Source organism: Salmo salar, chromosome ssa20 (assembly GCF_905237065.1).
Source record: "Salmo salar chromosome ssa20, Ssal_v3.1, whole genome shotgun sequence".
In the NCBI taxonomy this organism is placed as follows: Eukaryota; Metazoa; Chordata; class Actinopteri; order Salmoniformes; family Salmonidae; genus Salmo; species Salmo salar.
In genome coordinates, this window is record NC_059461.1 from 29,271,875 (window position 1) to 29,285,666 (window position 13,792).

The 13,792-nt window shown below is 44.1% G+C and overlaps 1 protein-coding gene across 1 annotated transcript; it reads left to right on the forward strand.

Moving 5' to 3' along the window:
* Positions 1–2,572: 2,572 nt before the first annotated feature.
* rbm19 (RNA binding motif protein 19) lies at positions 2,573–13,760 on the forward strand. The gene is given in 22 exon segments (NM_001140504.1): positions 2,573–2,693; positions 3,567–3,749; positions 3,897–3,992; positions 4,238–4,276; positions 4,431–4,638; positions 4,725–4,978; positions 5,291–5,350; positions 5,491–5,641; positions 5,723–5,929; positions 6,026–6,156; positions 6,254–6,378; positions 6,525–6,621; positions 6,724–6,834; positions 6,959–7,159; positions 7,328–7,540; positions 7,657–7,717; positions 8,135–8,214; positions 8,320–8,375; positions 12,648–12,761; positions 12,876–12,987; positions 13,102–13,222; positions 13,315–13,760. Coding segments are annotated over 22 exon segments (2,739 nt in total). The 5' UTR covers positions 2,573–2,657; the 3' UTR covers positions 13,398–13,760.
* The last annotated feature ends 32 nt before the right edge of the window (positions 13,761–13,792 follow it).

Below are 13,792 nucleotides of genomic sequence, written 5' to 3' on the forward strand. Positions count from 1 at the left end.
TGTTAACTAACCTCCAGACGAGCTTCAATGCCATACAACTCTCCTTCCGTGGCCTCCAACTGCTCTTAAATGCAAGTAAAACTAAATGCATGCTCTTCAACCGATCGCTGCCCGCACCTGCCAGCCCGTCCAGCATCATTACTCTGGACGGTTCTGACTTAGAATATGTAGACAACTACAAATACCTAGGTCTCTGGTTAGACTGTGAACTCTCCTTCCAGACTCACATTAAGCATCTCCAATCCAAAATTAAATCTAGAATCGGCATCCTATTTCGCAATAAAGCCTCCTTTACTCATGCTGCCAAACATACCCTAGTAAAACTGACCATCCTACCGATCCTCGATTTCGGCGATGTCATTTACAAAATAGCCTCCAACACTCTACTCAGCAAACTGGAGGCAGTCTATCACAGTGCCATATGTTTTGTCACCAAAGCCCCATATACTACCCACCACTGCGACCTGTACGCTCCCGTTGGCTGGCCCTCGCTTCATATTCGTCGCCAAACCCACTGGCTCCAGGTCATCTACAAGTCTTTGATAGGTAAAGCCCCGCCTTATCTCAGCTCACTGGTCACCATAGCAGCACCCACCCGTAGCACACGGTCCAGCAGGTATATTTCACTGGTCACACCCAAAGCCAATTCCTCTTTGGCCGCCTTTCCTTCCAGTTCTCTGCTGCCAATGACTGGAACGAACTCCAAAAATCACTGAAACTTGAGACTCATATCTCCCTCACTAACTAAACACCAGCTGTCAGAGCAGCTCACAGATCACTGCACCTGTACATAGCCCATCTGTAAATAGCCCATCCAACTACCTCATCCCCATGATGTTATTTTTTATTTTTATTTTGCTCCTTTGCACCCCAGTATCTCTACTTGCTCACTCATCTTTTGCACATATATCACTCCAGTGTTTAATTGCTATATTGTAATTACTTCACCACCATGGCCTATTTATTGCCTTATCTCCCTTATCTTACCTCATTTGCACACACTGTATATAGACTTTTACTACTGTATTATTGATTGCATGTTTGTTTATTCCATGTGTAACTCTGTTGTTGTATGTGTCGAACTGCTTTGCTTTATCTTGGCCAGGTCGCAGTTGTAAATGAGAACTTGTTCTCAACTAGCCTACCTGGTTAAATAAAGGTGAAATAAAATAAATAAAAAATGAAAGTTGGACAGATGATCTCAATCTCTGCACAAGAAACACTTGGACAAACTTAAAAAAAACAAATGTTAGGCTATTTTGTGGCAATTGTGCCATTATTATGTGCCAGATGTTAAGACTACAAAATGTTGTAAATTGTATATTTGCTAGATTGACTTGTCATTTTAATAGGCATAGGCTGACTAAAATCTGTGTTTATGATTGTGTAATTAAACTTTGCCATGGTTTGCTTTGCTAGATACAGGTAGCCTATAGCCCCTGATAGGTCTACGTCTAATTTCAGGTAGCCTAGGCAAGATGTAGGTAAGATCTAGACTGAACGATTTCGCAAATTTACGGACTAATTTATTCAACATTAATAGCAAAGCTATTTCGAGGTAAGATGCGCTTGTGTTGCCAAATAGCCTGCTCGAATAGGCTACTGAGGATGGGGTCATAATTTAAATCACTCAATCAAATATTAATTATTTGGATATGAACTGAATGTGATTGTCAACAACACAGTGTTTATTTTTTACCTGTAGCCAAATATAACTGATTTTTACCATCAATCTAATGCATTCTAACAGCTGATCGGCAATTAGGACAGAGCTCCAGCTGTGACCATGATCTCAATTGATAACTTTAAATGTAATTAGCCATGGCCTTTAATAATTGCATAATAACACAAGGCTATAACAACAAACTGAAGTTATAGGTTATTTATTAAATTCGTTTGCAAGCTCCTCTGGGTAGGCTACACAAGTGGCACAAATGGATTTGCAAGGACTAATCATATCTTCATTTCAACATTTATTGTATCAAATGGTAGGCTAGAGTAGCCTACAATTGCATAGAAATAGTCTACTTGATGGCCAACAGATGCAAATGTATAATTTTCCACATTTACTGTCAGTTTCATTGTGGACTTTTCCCCATAACAGAAGTATGTGAGGGAGTTCCATAATTTCCATTTCAAATTTCCACTCGCGCAGCGCCCGAGACCAAAAACTGACACTCATCCCGCGACCAATACGTTTTCAAAGTAGCCCAATACTACCGACATGACAACCCGGTCATGTTTGTTCTCGGTTAAACAGAAAATATCCTTTCTACACGCGCGCCCAGATGGCGCTGGCGCCCCCCTGTCGGTAGAGCTAAAGACTTTCAATCTGAGGGTCCAGGATTCAAATAAATTATGTCATTTGTTGTGGTATATTGCATGAAAAATACGTAATGTAGCCCACTGTTGCCCACGGACAGCCAGTGATGTGAATTCAAGCTATTAATGCCAATGTACCGCACACATCTTTCGGTAAGGACTTTTATTTTGAAGACTGAAGGTTCTTTGTAATTGACACGGAAGTGATTCCATATTATTCTGCAAAATGTTTCCAGGTTACCAATGCCCACCAAGACAGACGTCCACGCGTGTTTGTTGTTGACATTTATATTCCCCTTTATTTCAGTGTTTAGACGGGATATAGGTTTCCAAAAATGTCGAGATTAATCGTCAAAAACCTTCCAAACGGGGTAAGTTATGTTAGAATGTGTTGTTGGATGGAGTTTGAACCAGTTTCTGGGCTTGAGAAGACGAATATGATGAGATCTTTTCTGACGCCCAGGATCCTTTAATTCAAAGACCCAATAATAAGCTCTGCAAACTTGATAATGTTCAAATACGTTAGGTATTTCGCATAGCAACTGTCGTATGTACTTCCAAAAAAATGTATAATTTAAATATCAATGATTTTTCGGGTTACTGTACTGCTGCTGGATCAGCCGACCTGCGTGGCATTAATGAGTGATTTGCGCACTTGGTCAAAAACTAAACTTTTTATACATACATTTTGTTGATGTACATACCGTAATAGCGAAAGTCAATGTTTTGAGTACCGAACGTATTTTGTCATTATTACGTTTGCAGATCGGGTTAATGGGATATTGAATTTATGGTACTGGTTCAGATGGAATGTAGCTAACGTTACAGATCTAAGCTAAACGTAAAGGGCTAAAACTACACAGCAAATAATTGTATCTACTATTTCGTTGAATTACAGGGGCTAATGTGTGGTAAACTGGAGATGAGTTTGGCTTACGTTTGTGACTGAATTTACTAAACCTAAGTTTAGTTAATGACCGCGTTTACATTTACCCTTAGTTCAAAATTAACTTCTAGCCCCTACCCTCTTAGGCACTTGGGTATCTGAAAGGATATAATAATATATGTAACTATGTCTGAAGTGGTAGCTCCATCTTGCCTGCTGATAGGCCAAGTGGAGTTATCAATCCTCTTAGATTTTTTCTCCACAAGTGCCGATGGAGTAGTGGCTAGGTCTGGGTTGATTTGTTATTCAGGGTTTGTTAAACTGAGTTTAGGTTACTAATGACGAGCTTTGCCTGCAGATGAAGGAGGAGCGGTTCAAGGAGATGTTTGCCGCCTTCGGAACCTTGACAGACTGCGGCCTGAAGTTCACCAAGGAGGGCAAGTTCCGCAAGTTCGGATTTGTGGGCTTCAAGACTGAGGAGCATGCGGACAAGGCGCTGAAGCATTTCAATAAAAGCTTTGTGGACACGTCCAGAGTAACGGTGAGACAGTTAGCCACCCATACTCCTGAGTAGTGGTGAGATAGGCAGCTAGTCAACCACAGATTGTATGCCAAATTGGATTCGCTAGCCTGGTTGACACATAGTGCCATTGTCTTCTCTGATAGTGTGTGTTGTGCTTTTGCCCAGGTGGAGATGTGCAAGTCGTTTGGGGACCCCACTAAGGCCAGAGCCTGGAGTAAACACTCCCGTGGCCCAGCCACAGCCCCCAGGGAGAATAACAAGGTACAGTATAAGGATAGGGCTGCAGTCAAGTGTTTGATGTTTTTGAATGCTTCACACCATGGGATGTTCCCTTCATCTTCAGGTCATGTCTAGACACAGGGTCCTGGGTAACATTGGGGAGTTATTATATTGGGTGTTGATGTACCATAATAACAGGGTATTTACTATGATGTATTTTGTGCTGAATTGTTGTGAGAGATCATATCTATTCTTAAATTTTTCTCTTGTGTGTTTTTTTCCACCAGGAGAAGAAGAAAAAGGAATCCCCCAGTATTCTAGGCAAAGTAAGTCCTTGTCTGCCTGGCAGAGGAAATACACTATGGATGGCGTGTAAGATAACGCAAATGCCTGAAATGTTGACAATTATTGTCTTCCTTGACGTTCTGGTGCTCTGTTTAATATTGTTTCTGTTTAAACTTGTGTGTCTGTGTGTGTCAGCTGGAGGATGACGAGGGTTTCCAGGAGTTTGTGTCGGTGCATCAGAACCGCAACCAGGTGTCTACCTGGGCCAACGACACTCTACCCCAATCAGCAGCCCCCGAGACCGGACAGGGGAGGAGTCAGGAGAAGAAGCCTGCCTCTGATGATTACCTTAACTTTGACGAGTCAGATGAGGAGGATGTGGAGGAGGAGGAGGAAGATCAGGGTAGGTACACATGCCTACATAGACCCTTTGTCTTGACAGATGCCGGTAAGGATCTGTGTGTGTAAACGGTGTGTTTTCACTGTCAGGTGCTGATAAGGAGGCTCTGAAGTCTGGCCTGTCTGATATGGAGTACCTGCGCTCCAAAGTGGCACAGACAGAGGGTGCTGCTGTGGAGGAGAACAATGACGATGAAGATGCGGAAGACGAGCCTGCCGCTGTGCAGCAGACAGATGGTGCCTATGGGAGTAGGGACAGAGACTGTATCCAGAGGGCCACTGCACCAGCCTCTTCACTGGATCAAAGCCAGGGCAAACCTAGCAAGCCTGGCAAACAGCAGGAGGTAGGGCAGACTCCTAACCTTTAACCCCTAGCACTTGACGGGCACCACTGACCCTCAAACTTTGGGATTGTATATTTGACCTCAAATCCAACCTTAACTGCTAACCTCCATCAGTTTGATTAAAACAGCATAATGGTGTAGCATTCTGACAGTGCAATTAGGGTTGAGGGTTTTCATTGCCTTATTCCCTTTGGTAATGTGTGTGTGTGTGTGTGTGTGTGTGTGTGTGTGTGTGTGTGTGTGTGTGTGTGTGTGTGTGTGTGTGTGTGTGTGTGTGTGTGTGTGTGTGTGTATCTCTCTTGTGTTCCACAGACTGAGCCCACTCCTGAGTTCACAGTGAAACTGAGAGGATGTCCCTTCAATGTCAAAGAGGTAAGTGTTTGGGTGTTTGGGCATGGCATGGGGGTGTGATGAGTTCAGATGAGTGGGAAAACGGAGATGTGTCCTTCTATTATGATGCAGTTGTTTGTTTATGTATGACTTCTTGGGTTGTTAATGTATGAAATCAACAGCAACAAGTACGAGAGTTCATGACTCCTCTGAAGCCTGCAGCCATTCGAATCATCAAGAATGCCACTGGCAACAAAACCGGATATATATATGTGGACATGCGGTCAGAAGAGGAGGTTGAAAAGGCTCTGAAGAAGAACAAAGATTACATGGGTGAGAATCAGACTGTTGTGTGTGTGCATGTTGGTGACCTCACTGAGAATATAGACATGTATTGTGTTTGTTTGTCCTAAGGGGGGCGCTATATTGAGGTTTTTCGGACGAGTGTGAAGGGTGAGGGGCGCGCAGTGAGGCGGGAGAAAGGGAGCGAGAGGAGCTTCACCAGGGAGCTGAAGGACGATGAGGAAGAGGAAGATGTTGCAGAGTCAGGAAGACTCTTCATAAGGAACCTGCCCTACACTTGTACAGAAGAGGAGCTCCAAGACCTATTCTCCAAGCACGGTGCGCACACACACACACACACACACACACACACTGTATACCTGCACTGAACGGGAGTTCACACACACACCCCTGACCCCTCAGCCTGTGTTACAGGTCCTCTGGCTGAAGTGGTTTTCCCCATTGACAATCTGACCAAGAAGCCTAAAGGATATGCCTTCGTCTCTTACATGATCCCTGAGAATGCAGTGACAGCACTGGCTCAGCTAGATGGACACATATTCCAGGTACTAATCTCACACCCTTACCCATCCTGTGTTTCTGACCTTTAACCTGTAACATCTAACCTCTCATCTTCTATACCCCCATCTCTCTCTCTCTCAGGGCAGGATGCTGCACCTGCTTCCATCCACTCTGAAGAAGGAAAAGGCTGACTCCGCCCACTCTGGCCCAGGCTCCTCCTCCTACAAACGGCAGAAAGATGCCAAGAATAAAGCCAGTAGTACCAGGTCAGTTACAGTCTAAAGACATCTCTCCTTAGTTTAAAATATCTCTAAATTGTACAAGTTTATGTTTACAACCCAGTACTGGAATTGTCCAGTAATCTTATTGCCTTTTTGTGTTTGTTCACATTGTGATGTTTGTCCCTCTACAGCTCCCATAACTGGAACACCCTGTTTCTGGGTACCAGTGCTGTTGCAGATGCTATCGCTGAAAAATACAACACCACCAAGAGCCAAGTCCTGGACCATGTGAGTTCTACTCTCCCGTCTCCTCGGCCCCTTTCACCCGTCTCCCCTTACCACCGAATACACCTTTCCCCCATCCTCTTTAATGATGTGATTCTCTCTCAGGAGTCTAAGGGGAGTGTAGCAGTGAGGATGGCTTTAGGAGAGACTCAAATTGTCCAGGAGACTCGACAGTTCCTGTTGGACAACCACGTTTGTCTGGACTCCTTCAGTCAGGTATGTTGTAAAACACTCTCTAGGATGTGCTAACCGTGCATAAAGAACATAACATTATATAAAGTTTAGAACATTATTTAAAGTTATAATTTTGGATTCTGGTTATTTGTGTCTGTGTGTTTAGGCAGCAGGGCCTCGTAGCATGTCTGTGTTCCTGGTGAAGAATCTTCCAGCGGGAGTGACGGTGGAGAACCTGGAGGAACTGTTCTCGCCGCATGGCACCCTGGGTAGAGTGCTGCTGCCGCCTGCAGGCTTGACTGCCATCATAGAATACCTGGAACCAACTGAGGCCAAACAAGCCTTCACTAGACTGGCATACAGCAAGGTGTGTGTGTGTGTGTGTGTGTGTGTGTGTGTGTGTATTCGTTCCATACAAATGTGGCCTATATAATGTAAAAATAGAACGCTGTCTGAGGAAGACCATGGTCCCGTTCAGGGGAGTATACTGTAACATATACTGCCTCTCTCTCCCTCTGCCTGCCTCACTCTCTAGTTCCAGCATGTCCCCCTATATTTGGAGTGGGCCCCTACGGGAGTATTCTCAGCAGCCATGCCTAGCAAGACACTTACACCAGATCCGGAGCCCACCACCAAAACCTCAGCACAGGAGGAAGAGGAGGAGGAGGAGGAGGAGGAGGAAGCACTGGGATCCACCCTCTTCATCAAGAACCTCAACTTCACCACAACAGAGGAGACATTGCGTGAGGTAGGGTTAGCGTTAGATGATGAGGAATAGACGATGAGTGATGCATAGTTAGAGGATGCAGTTAGGTCGGAAGTTTTGTTGAATGTCTCATGTTTTTGGTTTGTGTCTTTCTATAGACCTTCTCCAAATGTGGCACATTGAAGACCTGCACCATCTCCAAGAAAAAAGACAAGACCGGTACTGAACATGACATTTTAAAGGCGCTGCGTGGCCAATCCCACGTCTGCATTGGCAGTGCAGCATTTATGGTTATACGGCCTCTGCAGAAGTCGGGGCGTTGATACTTCTTGTGATTTGCAGAGCAGCGCAGAGCTGTTGTGAAGGAAGTTGTCAAGGGCTTGAGTTTGTGTTTATACAGGACCTCCCGCCCCCACCTACTGTCAATTAAATCATTTCAATGCGGAGCTATACAGAGCCCTCCGTCTTGTTACATACATTTGGGAGGTGCACAGCAATGTGAAACGGAGCTCAATTTGGCCTCTGCGTGCCTCCGGAGGCTCCGCAATTGCGTCAGTCTCCGACCACATTTTCGGATCAAGCATAAATTGAACATTTGTGAGGTTCAGTAATGTCTGTGCTGTTTTGTCCCTGTAGGTCAGCTGTTGTCCATGGGGTATGGCTTTGTCACCTATCGGACGCAGAAGGCAGCAGAGAAGGCCATAAGGCAGCTTCAGGTATTGACCCTAGCCCTGATCCTTAACCTTTAACCTCTACACCTATAGATACTGACCTCACACCTCTTTGTTTCTCTCATCCCCCATCTCTCTTCTTTCTCTCAGCACTGCAGTGTGGATGACCACCAGTTGGAGTTGAAAGTGTCTGAGAGAGCCACCAAGTGAGTCACTCCATCACACTAACCATGGTTACATTTAATTAACAACAAACTGATAGGAGTAATTACAGTCCATTCGAAAGTATTCAAACCCCTTGATTTTTCCCACATTTGGTTACGGTATAGCCTTTTTCTGAATTGAATGGGAGAAAAAAATCCCTCTACAGGGAATAGAGTGTTGGACTAGTGACCGAAAGGTTGCAAGATCGAATCCCCGAACTGACAAGGTACCAATCTGTTGTTCTGCCCCTGAACAAGGCAGTTCCTAGGCTGTCATTGTAAATAAGAATTTGTTCTTAACTGACTTGCCTAGTTAAATAAAAGGAAAATAAAAAAATACCCCGTAATGACAAACCAAAAACAGGTTGACATTTTGAGAAAATCTATTAAAAATGAAATACTGGAATGTAACATTTACGTAAGTATTCAGACCCTTTACTCAGAACTGTGTTTCAGCACCTTTGGCAGCGATTACAGCCTCGAGTCCTCTTGGGTATAATGCTACATGCTTGGCACACCTGCAAAGTTTCTCCCATTCTTCTCTGCAGATCCTCAAGTTCTGTCAGGTTGAATGGGGATTGTCGCTGCACAGCTATTTTCAGGTCTCTCCAGAGTAGAGGTCGACCGATTAATCGGAATGGCCGATTTAAGAATAGTAAAGCCCCTTTTTTATTTTACCTTTTTATTAAACTAGGCAAGTCAGTTAAGAACACATTATTTTCAATGACGGCCTAGGAACGGTGGGTTAACTGCCTTGTTCAGGGGCAGAACGACAGATTTTTACCTTGTCAGCTCAGGGATTCAATCTTGCAACCTTACGGTTAACTAGTCCAACGCTCTAACCACCTGCTTTACATTGCACTCCACGAGGAGCCTGCCTGTTACGCGAATGCAGTAAGAAGCCAAGCTAAGTTGCTTGCTAGCATTAAACTTATCTTATAACTCAGTCAATCAATCATAATCACTAGTTAACTACACATGATTGATTGATATTACTAGTTTATCTAGCCTGTCCTGCGTTGCATATAATCGCTTAGGTACACGTTGCTCCAACCATAAACATCAATGCCTTTCTTAAAATCAATACACAAGTATATATTTTTAAACCTGCATATTTAGTTAATATTGCCTGCTAAGATGAATTTCTTTTAACTAGGGAAAATGTGTCACTTCTCTTGCAAACAGAGTCAGGGTATATGCAGCAGTTTGGGCCGCCTGGCTCGTTGTGAACTGTGAAGACTATTTCTTCCTAATAAAGACAGCCGACTTCGCCAAACGGGGATGATTTAACAAAAGCGCATTTGTGAAAAAAGCACAATCGTTGCACGACTGTACCTAACCATGAACATCAATGCCTTTCTTAAAATCAATACACAGAAGTATATATTTTTAAACCTGCATATTTAGCTAAAGGAAATCCAGGTTAGCAGGCAATATTAACCAGGTGAAATTGTGTCATTTTGCGTTCATTGCACGCAGAGTCAGGGTATATGCAACAGTTTGGGCCGCCTTGCTCGTTGCGAATTAATTTACCAGAATTTTACCTAATTATGACAACATTGAAGGTTGTGCAATGTAACAGGAATATTTAGACTTATGGATGCCACCCATTAGATAAAATATGGAACGGTTCCGTCTTTCACTGACAGGAAAAACTTTTTGTTTGAGATGATAGTTTCCAGATTCTACCATATTAATGACCTAAGGCTCGTATTTCTGTGTGTTATGTTATAATTAAGTCTATGATTTGATAAAGCAGTCTGACTGAGCGATGGTAGGCAGCAGCAGGCTCGTAAGCGTTCATTCAAACAGCACTTTCGTGCATTTGCCAGCAGCCCTTCGCAATGCTTCAAGCATTGCGCTGTTTATGACTTCAAGCCTGTCAACTCCCAAGATTAGGCTGGTGTAACCGATGTGAAATGGCTAGCTAGTTAGCCGGGTGCGCGCTAATAGCGTTTCAAACGTCACTCGCTCTGAGACTTGGAGTAGTTGTTCCCCTTGCTCTACATGGGTAACGCTGCTTCGAGGGTGTGGCTGTTGTCGATGTGTTCCTGGTTCGAGCCCAGGTAGGAGCGAGGAGAGGGACGGAAGCTATACTGTTACACTGGCAATACTAAAGTGCCTATAAGAACATCCAATAGTCAAAGGTATATGAAATACAAATCGTATAGAGAGAAATAGTCCTTTAATAACTGCAACCTAAAACTTCTTACCTGGGAATATTGAAGACTCATGTTAAAAGGAACCACCAGCTTTCATATGTTCTCATGTTCTGAGCAAGGAACTTAAACGTTAGCTTTCTTACATGGCACATATTGCACTTTTACTTTCTTCTCCAACACTTTGTTTTTGCATTATTTAAACCAAATTAAACGTGTCATTATTTGAGGCTAAATTGATTTTATTGATGTATTATATTAAGTTAAAATAAGTGTTCATTCAGTATTGTTGTAATTGTCATTATTACAAATAAATAAATAAATAAAAAAATCGGCCGATTAATCGGTATTGGCTTTTTTCGGTCCTCCAATAACAGGCATCGGCGTTGAAAAATCATAATCGGTCGACCTCTACTCCAGAGTTGTTTGATCGGGTTCAAGTCCGGACTCTGGCTGGGCCACTTAAGGACATTCAGAGACTTGTCCCGAAGCCACTCTTGCGTTGCCTTGGCTGTGTGCTTAGGGTCGTTGTCCAGTCGGAAGGTGAACCTTTGCCTAAGTCTGAGGTCCTGAGCGCTCTGGAGCAGGTTTTCATCAAGGATCTCTCTGTACTTTGCTCCATTCATCTTTCCCTTGATCCTGACTAGACTCCCAGTCTCTGCTGCTGAAAAACATCCCCACAGCATGATGCTGCCACCACCATGCTTCACTGTAGGGATGGTGCCAGGTTTCTTCCAGATGTGATGCTTGGCATTCAGGCCAAAGAGTACAATCTTGGTTTCATCAGACCAGAGAATCTTGTTTCTCATGGTCTGAGTCCTTTAGGTGCCTTTTGGCAAACTCCAAGTGGGCTGTTATGTGCCTTTTACTGAAGAGTGGCTTCCGTCTGGCCACTCTACCATAAATACCTGATTGGTGGAGTGCTGCAGAGATGATTGTCCTTCTGGAAGGTTCTCCCATCTCCACAGAGGAACTCTGGAGTTCTATCAGAGTTGACCATTGGGTTCTTGGTCACCTCCCTGACCAAGGAACCTTCTTCCCTGATTGTTCAGTTTGGCCTGACGGCCAGCTCTAGAAAAAGTTTTGGTCGTTCCAAACTTCTTCCATTTAAGATTGATGGGGGCCACTGTGTTCTTGGGGACATTCAATGCTGCAAAAATGTTTTGATACCCTTCCCCAGATGTGTGTGTCAACACAATCCTGTCTCTGAGCTCTACGGACAATTCCTTCGACCTCATGGCATGGTTTTTGCTCTGACATGCATCAACTGTGGACTCCAATCAAGTTGTAGAAACATCTCAAGGATGGTCAATGGAAACAGGATGCACCTGAGCTCAGTTTCGATTCTCATGGCAAAGGGTCTAAATACTTTTGTAATTGCGGTATGTTTTTTTTTTTTTTTTTTTATACATTTGCAAAAATGTCTAAACCTGTTTTTGCTTTGGCATTATGGGGTATTGTGTGTAGATTGATGAGGGATAATGTTCTACTTAACACATTTTAGAATAAGGCTGTAACGTAACAAATTGTGGAAAAATGGAAGGGGTCTGTATAAGCCACTTATGATGACACAATGCAGCGTTTATCCTTTGTGGCAGACCAGAGGGTTTGGTCAAGACGTTTACACAGATCAAACATGGACAGAGTATGATTAGCTTGGTTTCAAGAGTGTTTATTCAAAAAATAAATACAAAAGAAAAGGATAGGTCTCCCCCATGAGACCCTCCGGGATAGCGTCTTCTGGGCTCCGTGGTCTTGCTGTATCCTGTCAGGCACAAAAACTGAACTCCCTGCACATACCTCTGCAACCGTACTCAACTAGGGAGTCCTTTCTTCCCCCGCTCTCCTTTATGTGCTGCCCTTCTGGCTGCTTTATGGGCCTTGCACAGCTGGTGAGCAATCAGCCCATGATTACTCACCAGTTCCCAATTAGTCCTGGCCGGAGAGCCCGTCGAGACCTGGCACGTCCAGCAGATGGAGCCATCGCCTCGTGATGTATACTCCGTCTGTCACTAGGCCCCGACGAGTCTCCCCCTGGTGGCTGACCTGCTGTATGCCACACCTTATAGATACGTGAGTATTTTGTAATTTTTTTGTATTTGTTTATTTTGTATAGGTCTGCAATAGTGTCTCGTAAGAAGCAGGCAGAGAGGAAACAGACCAGCTCTAAGATCCTTGTACGCAATGTCCCCTTCCAGGCCACAGTCAGGGAGATACGAGAGCTCTTCTGGTATATATATATATATATATACACACACACTCACACACATCCTCAGAGCTTTCTCACTGAGACATTGCATTTCTAATCACTCAATTATGATGATAATATGTATATCCCCTCCAGCACGTTTGGGGAGCTGAAGACTGTTCGCCTGCCAAAGAAAGCGTCTGGTACCGGCACGGGTCCTCACCGCGGGTTTGGCTTTGTAGACTTCCTCACCAAACAGGATGCAAAGGTGAGTGAGGATGAATGAGCACGGTGTGTGTTATTTCTTGTTTCCCCTTTAAAATGTGTATTGTTGCTGTACAGTAGTGTTGACCGGTGTTGTTATTTCTTGTGTCCCCTGTAGAAAGCGTTCTCAGCACTGTGCCACAGCACCCATCTGTATGGGCGGCGGCTGGTTCTAGAGTGGGCCGACGCTGAAGACACTGTGGAGACGCTACGCAGGAAAACAGCAGAACATTTCCATGGTAACACCCAGCGTACAGATACAGTAATACATTTCAGATTGATGTTTTGAGAAACCTGTTCTCTGATGTCCCTGTTTCTCTCTTTCTCTTAGACATTCCTAAGAAGAAGCGGAAGGCCGAGGTGATGGAGGGTATTATGGAGACGATGGAGGCCGGGGGGACAGAGGATGACTGACCTCTCAACCACACACCCTAACCCCAACCCAGCCCCGATTTGTTGCTCTGTCGACCCATGTGGGTAGGAGTGACTGCGTAATCTGGACCTGAGTGACAGGAGAAGAAAGAATCAGACCAGAACTCGACAGAAGCCAATTATTTTGTCAGTGATTCTGCGCAAAGCCTTGACAATCAAATCCTCTCAAACACGCTGAGGGACTTTGACAGAGCGTTGTTGTTACAAGGAACGGGTGTGGGTGTGTGAGGAGAAAGCGTGACAGAGAGAGAATGTCTGTGAGAGAGCTCTGATGATGCATGGGACTCTGATGACATGATTGATAGGATTATTTGTACACAACAATTAAATGTTACCCATCTGCTACTGTGGCTTTAAGTTTTTATTGAATTGTATTT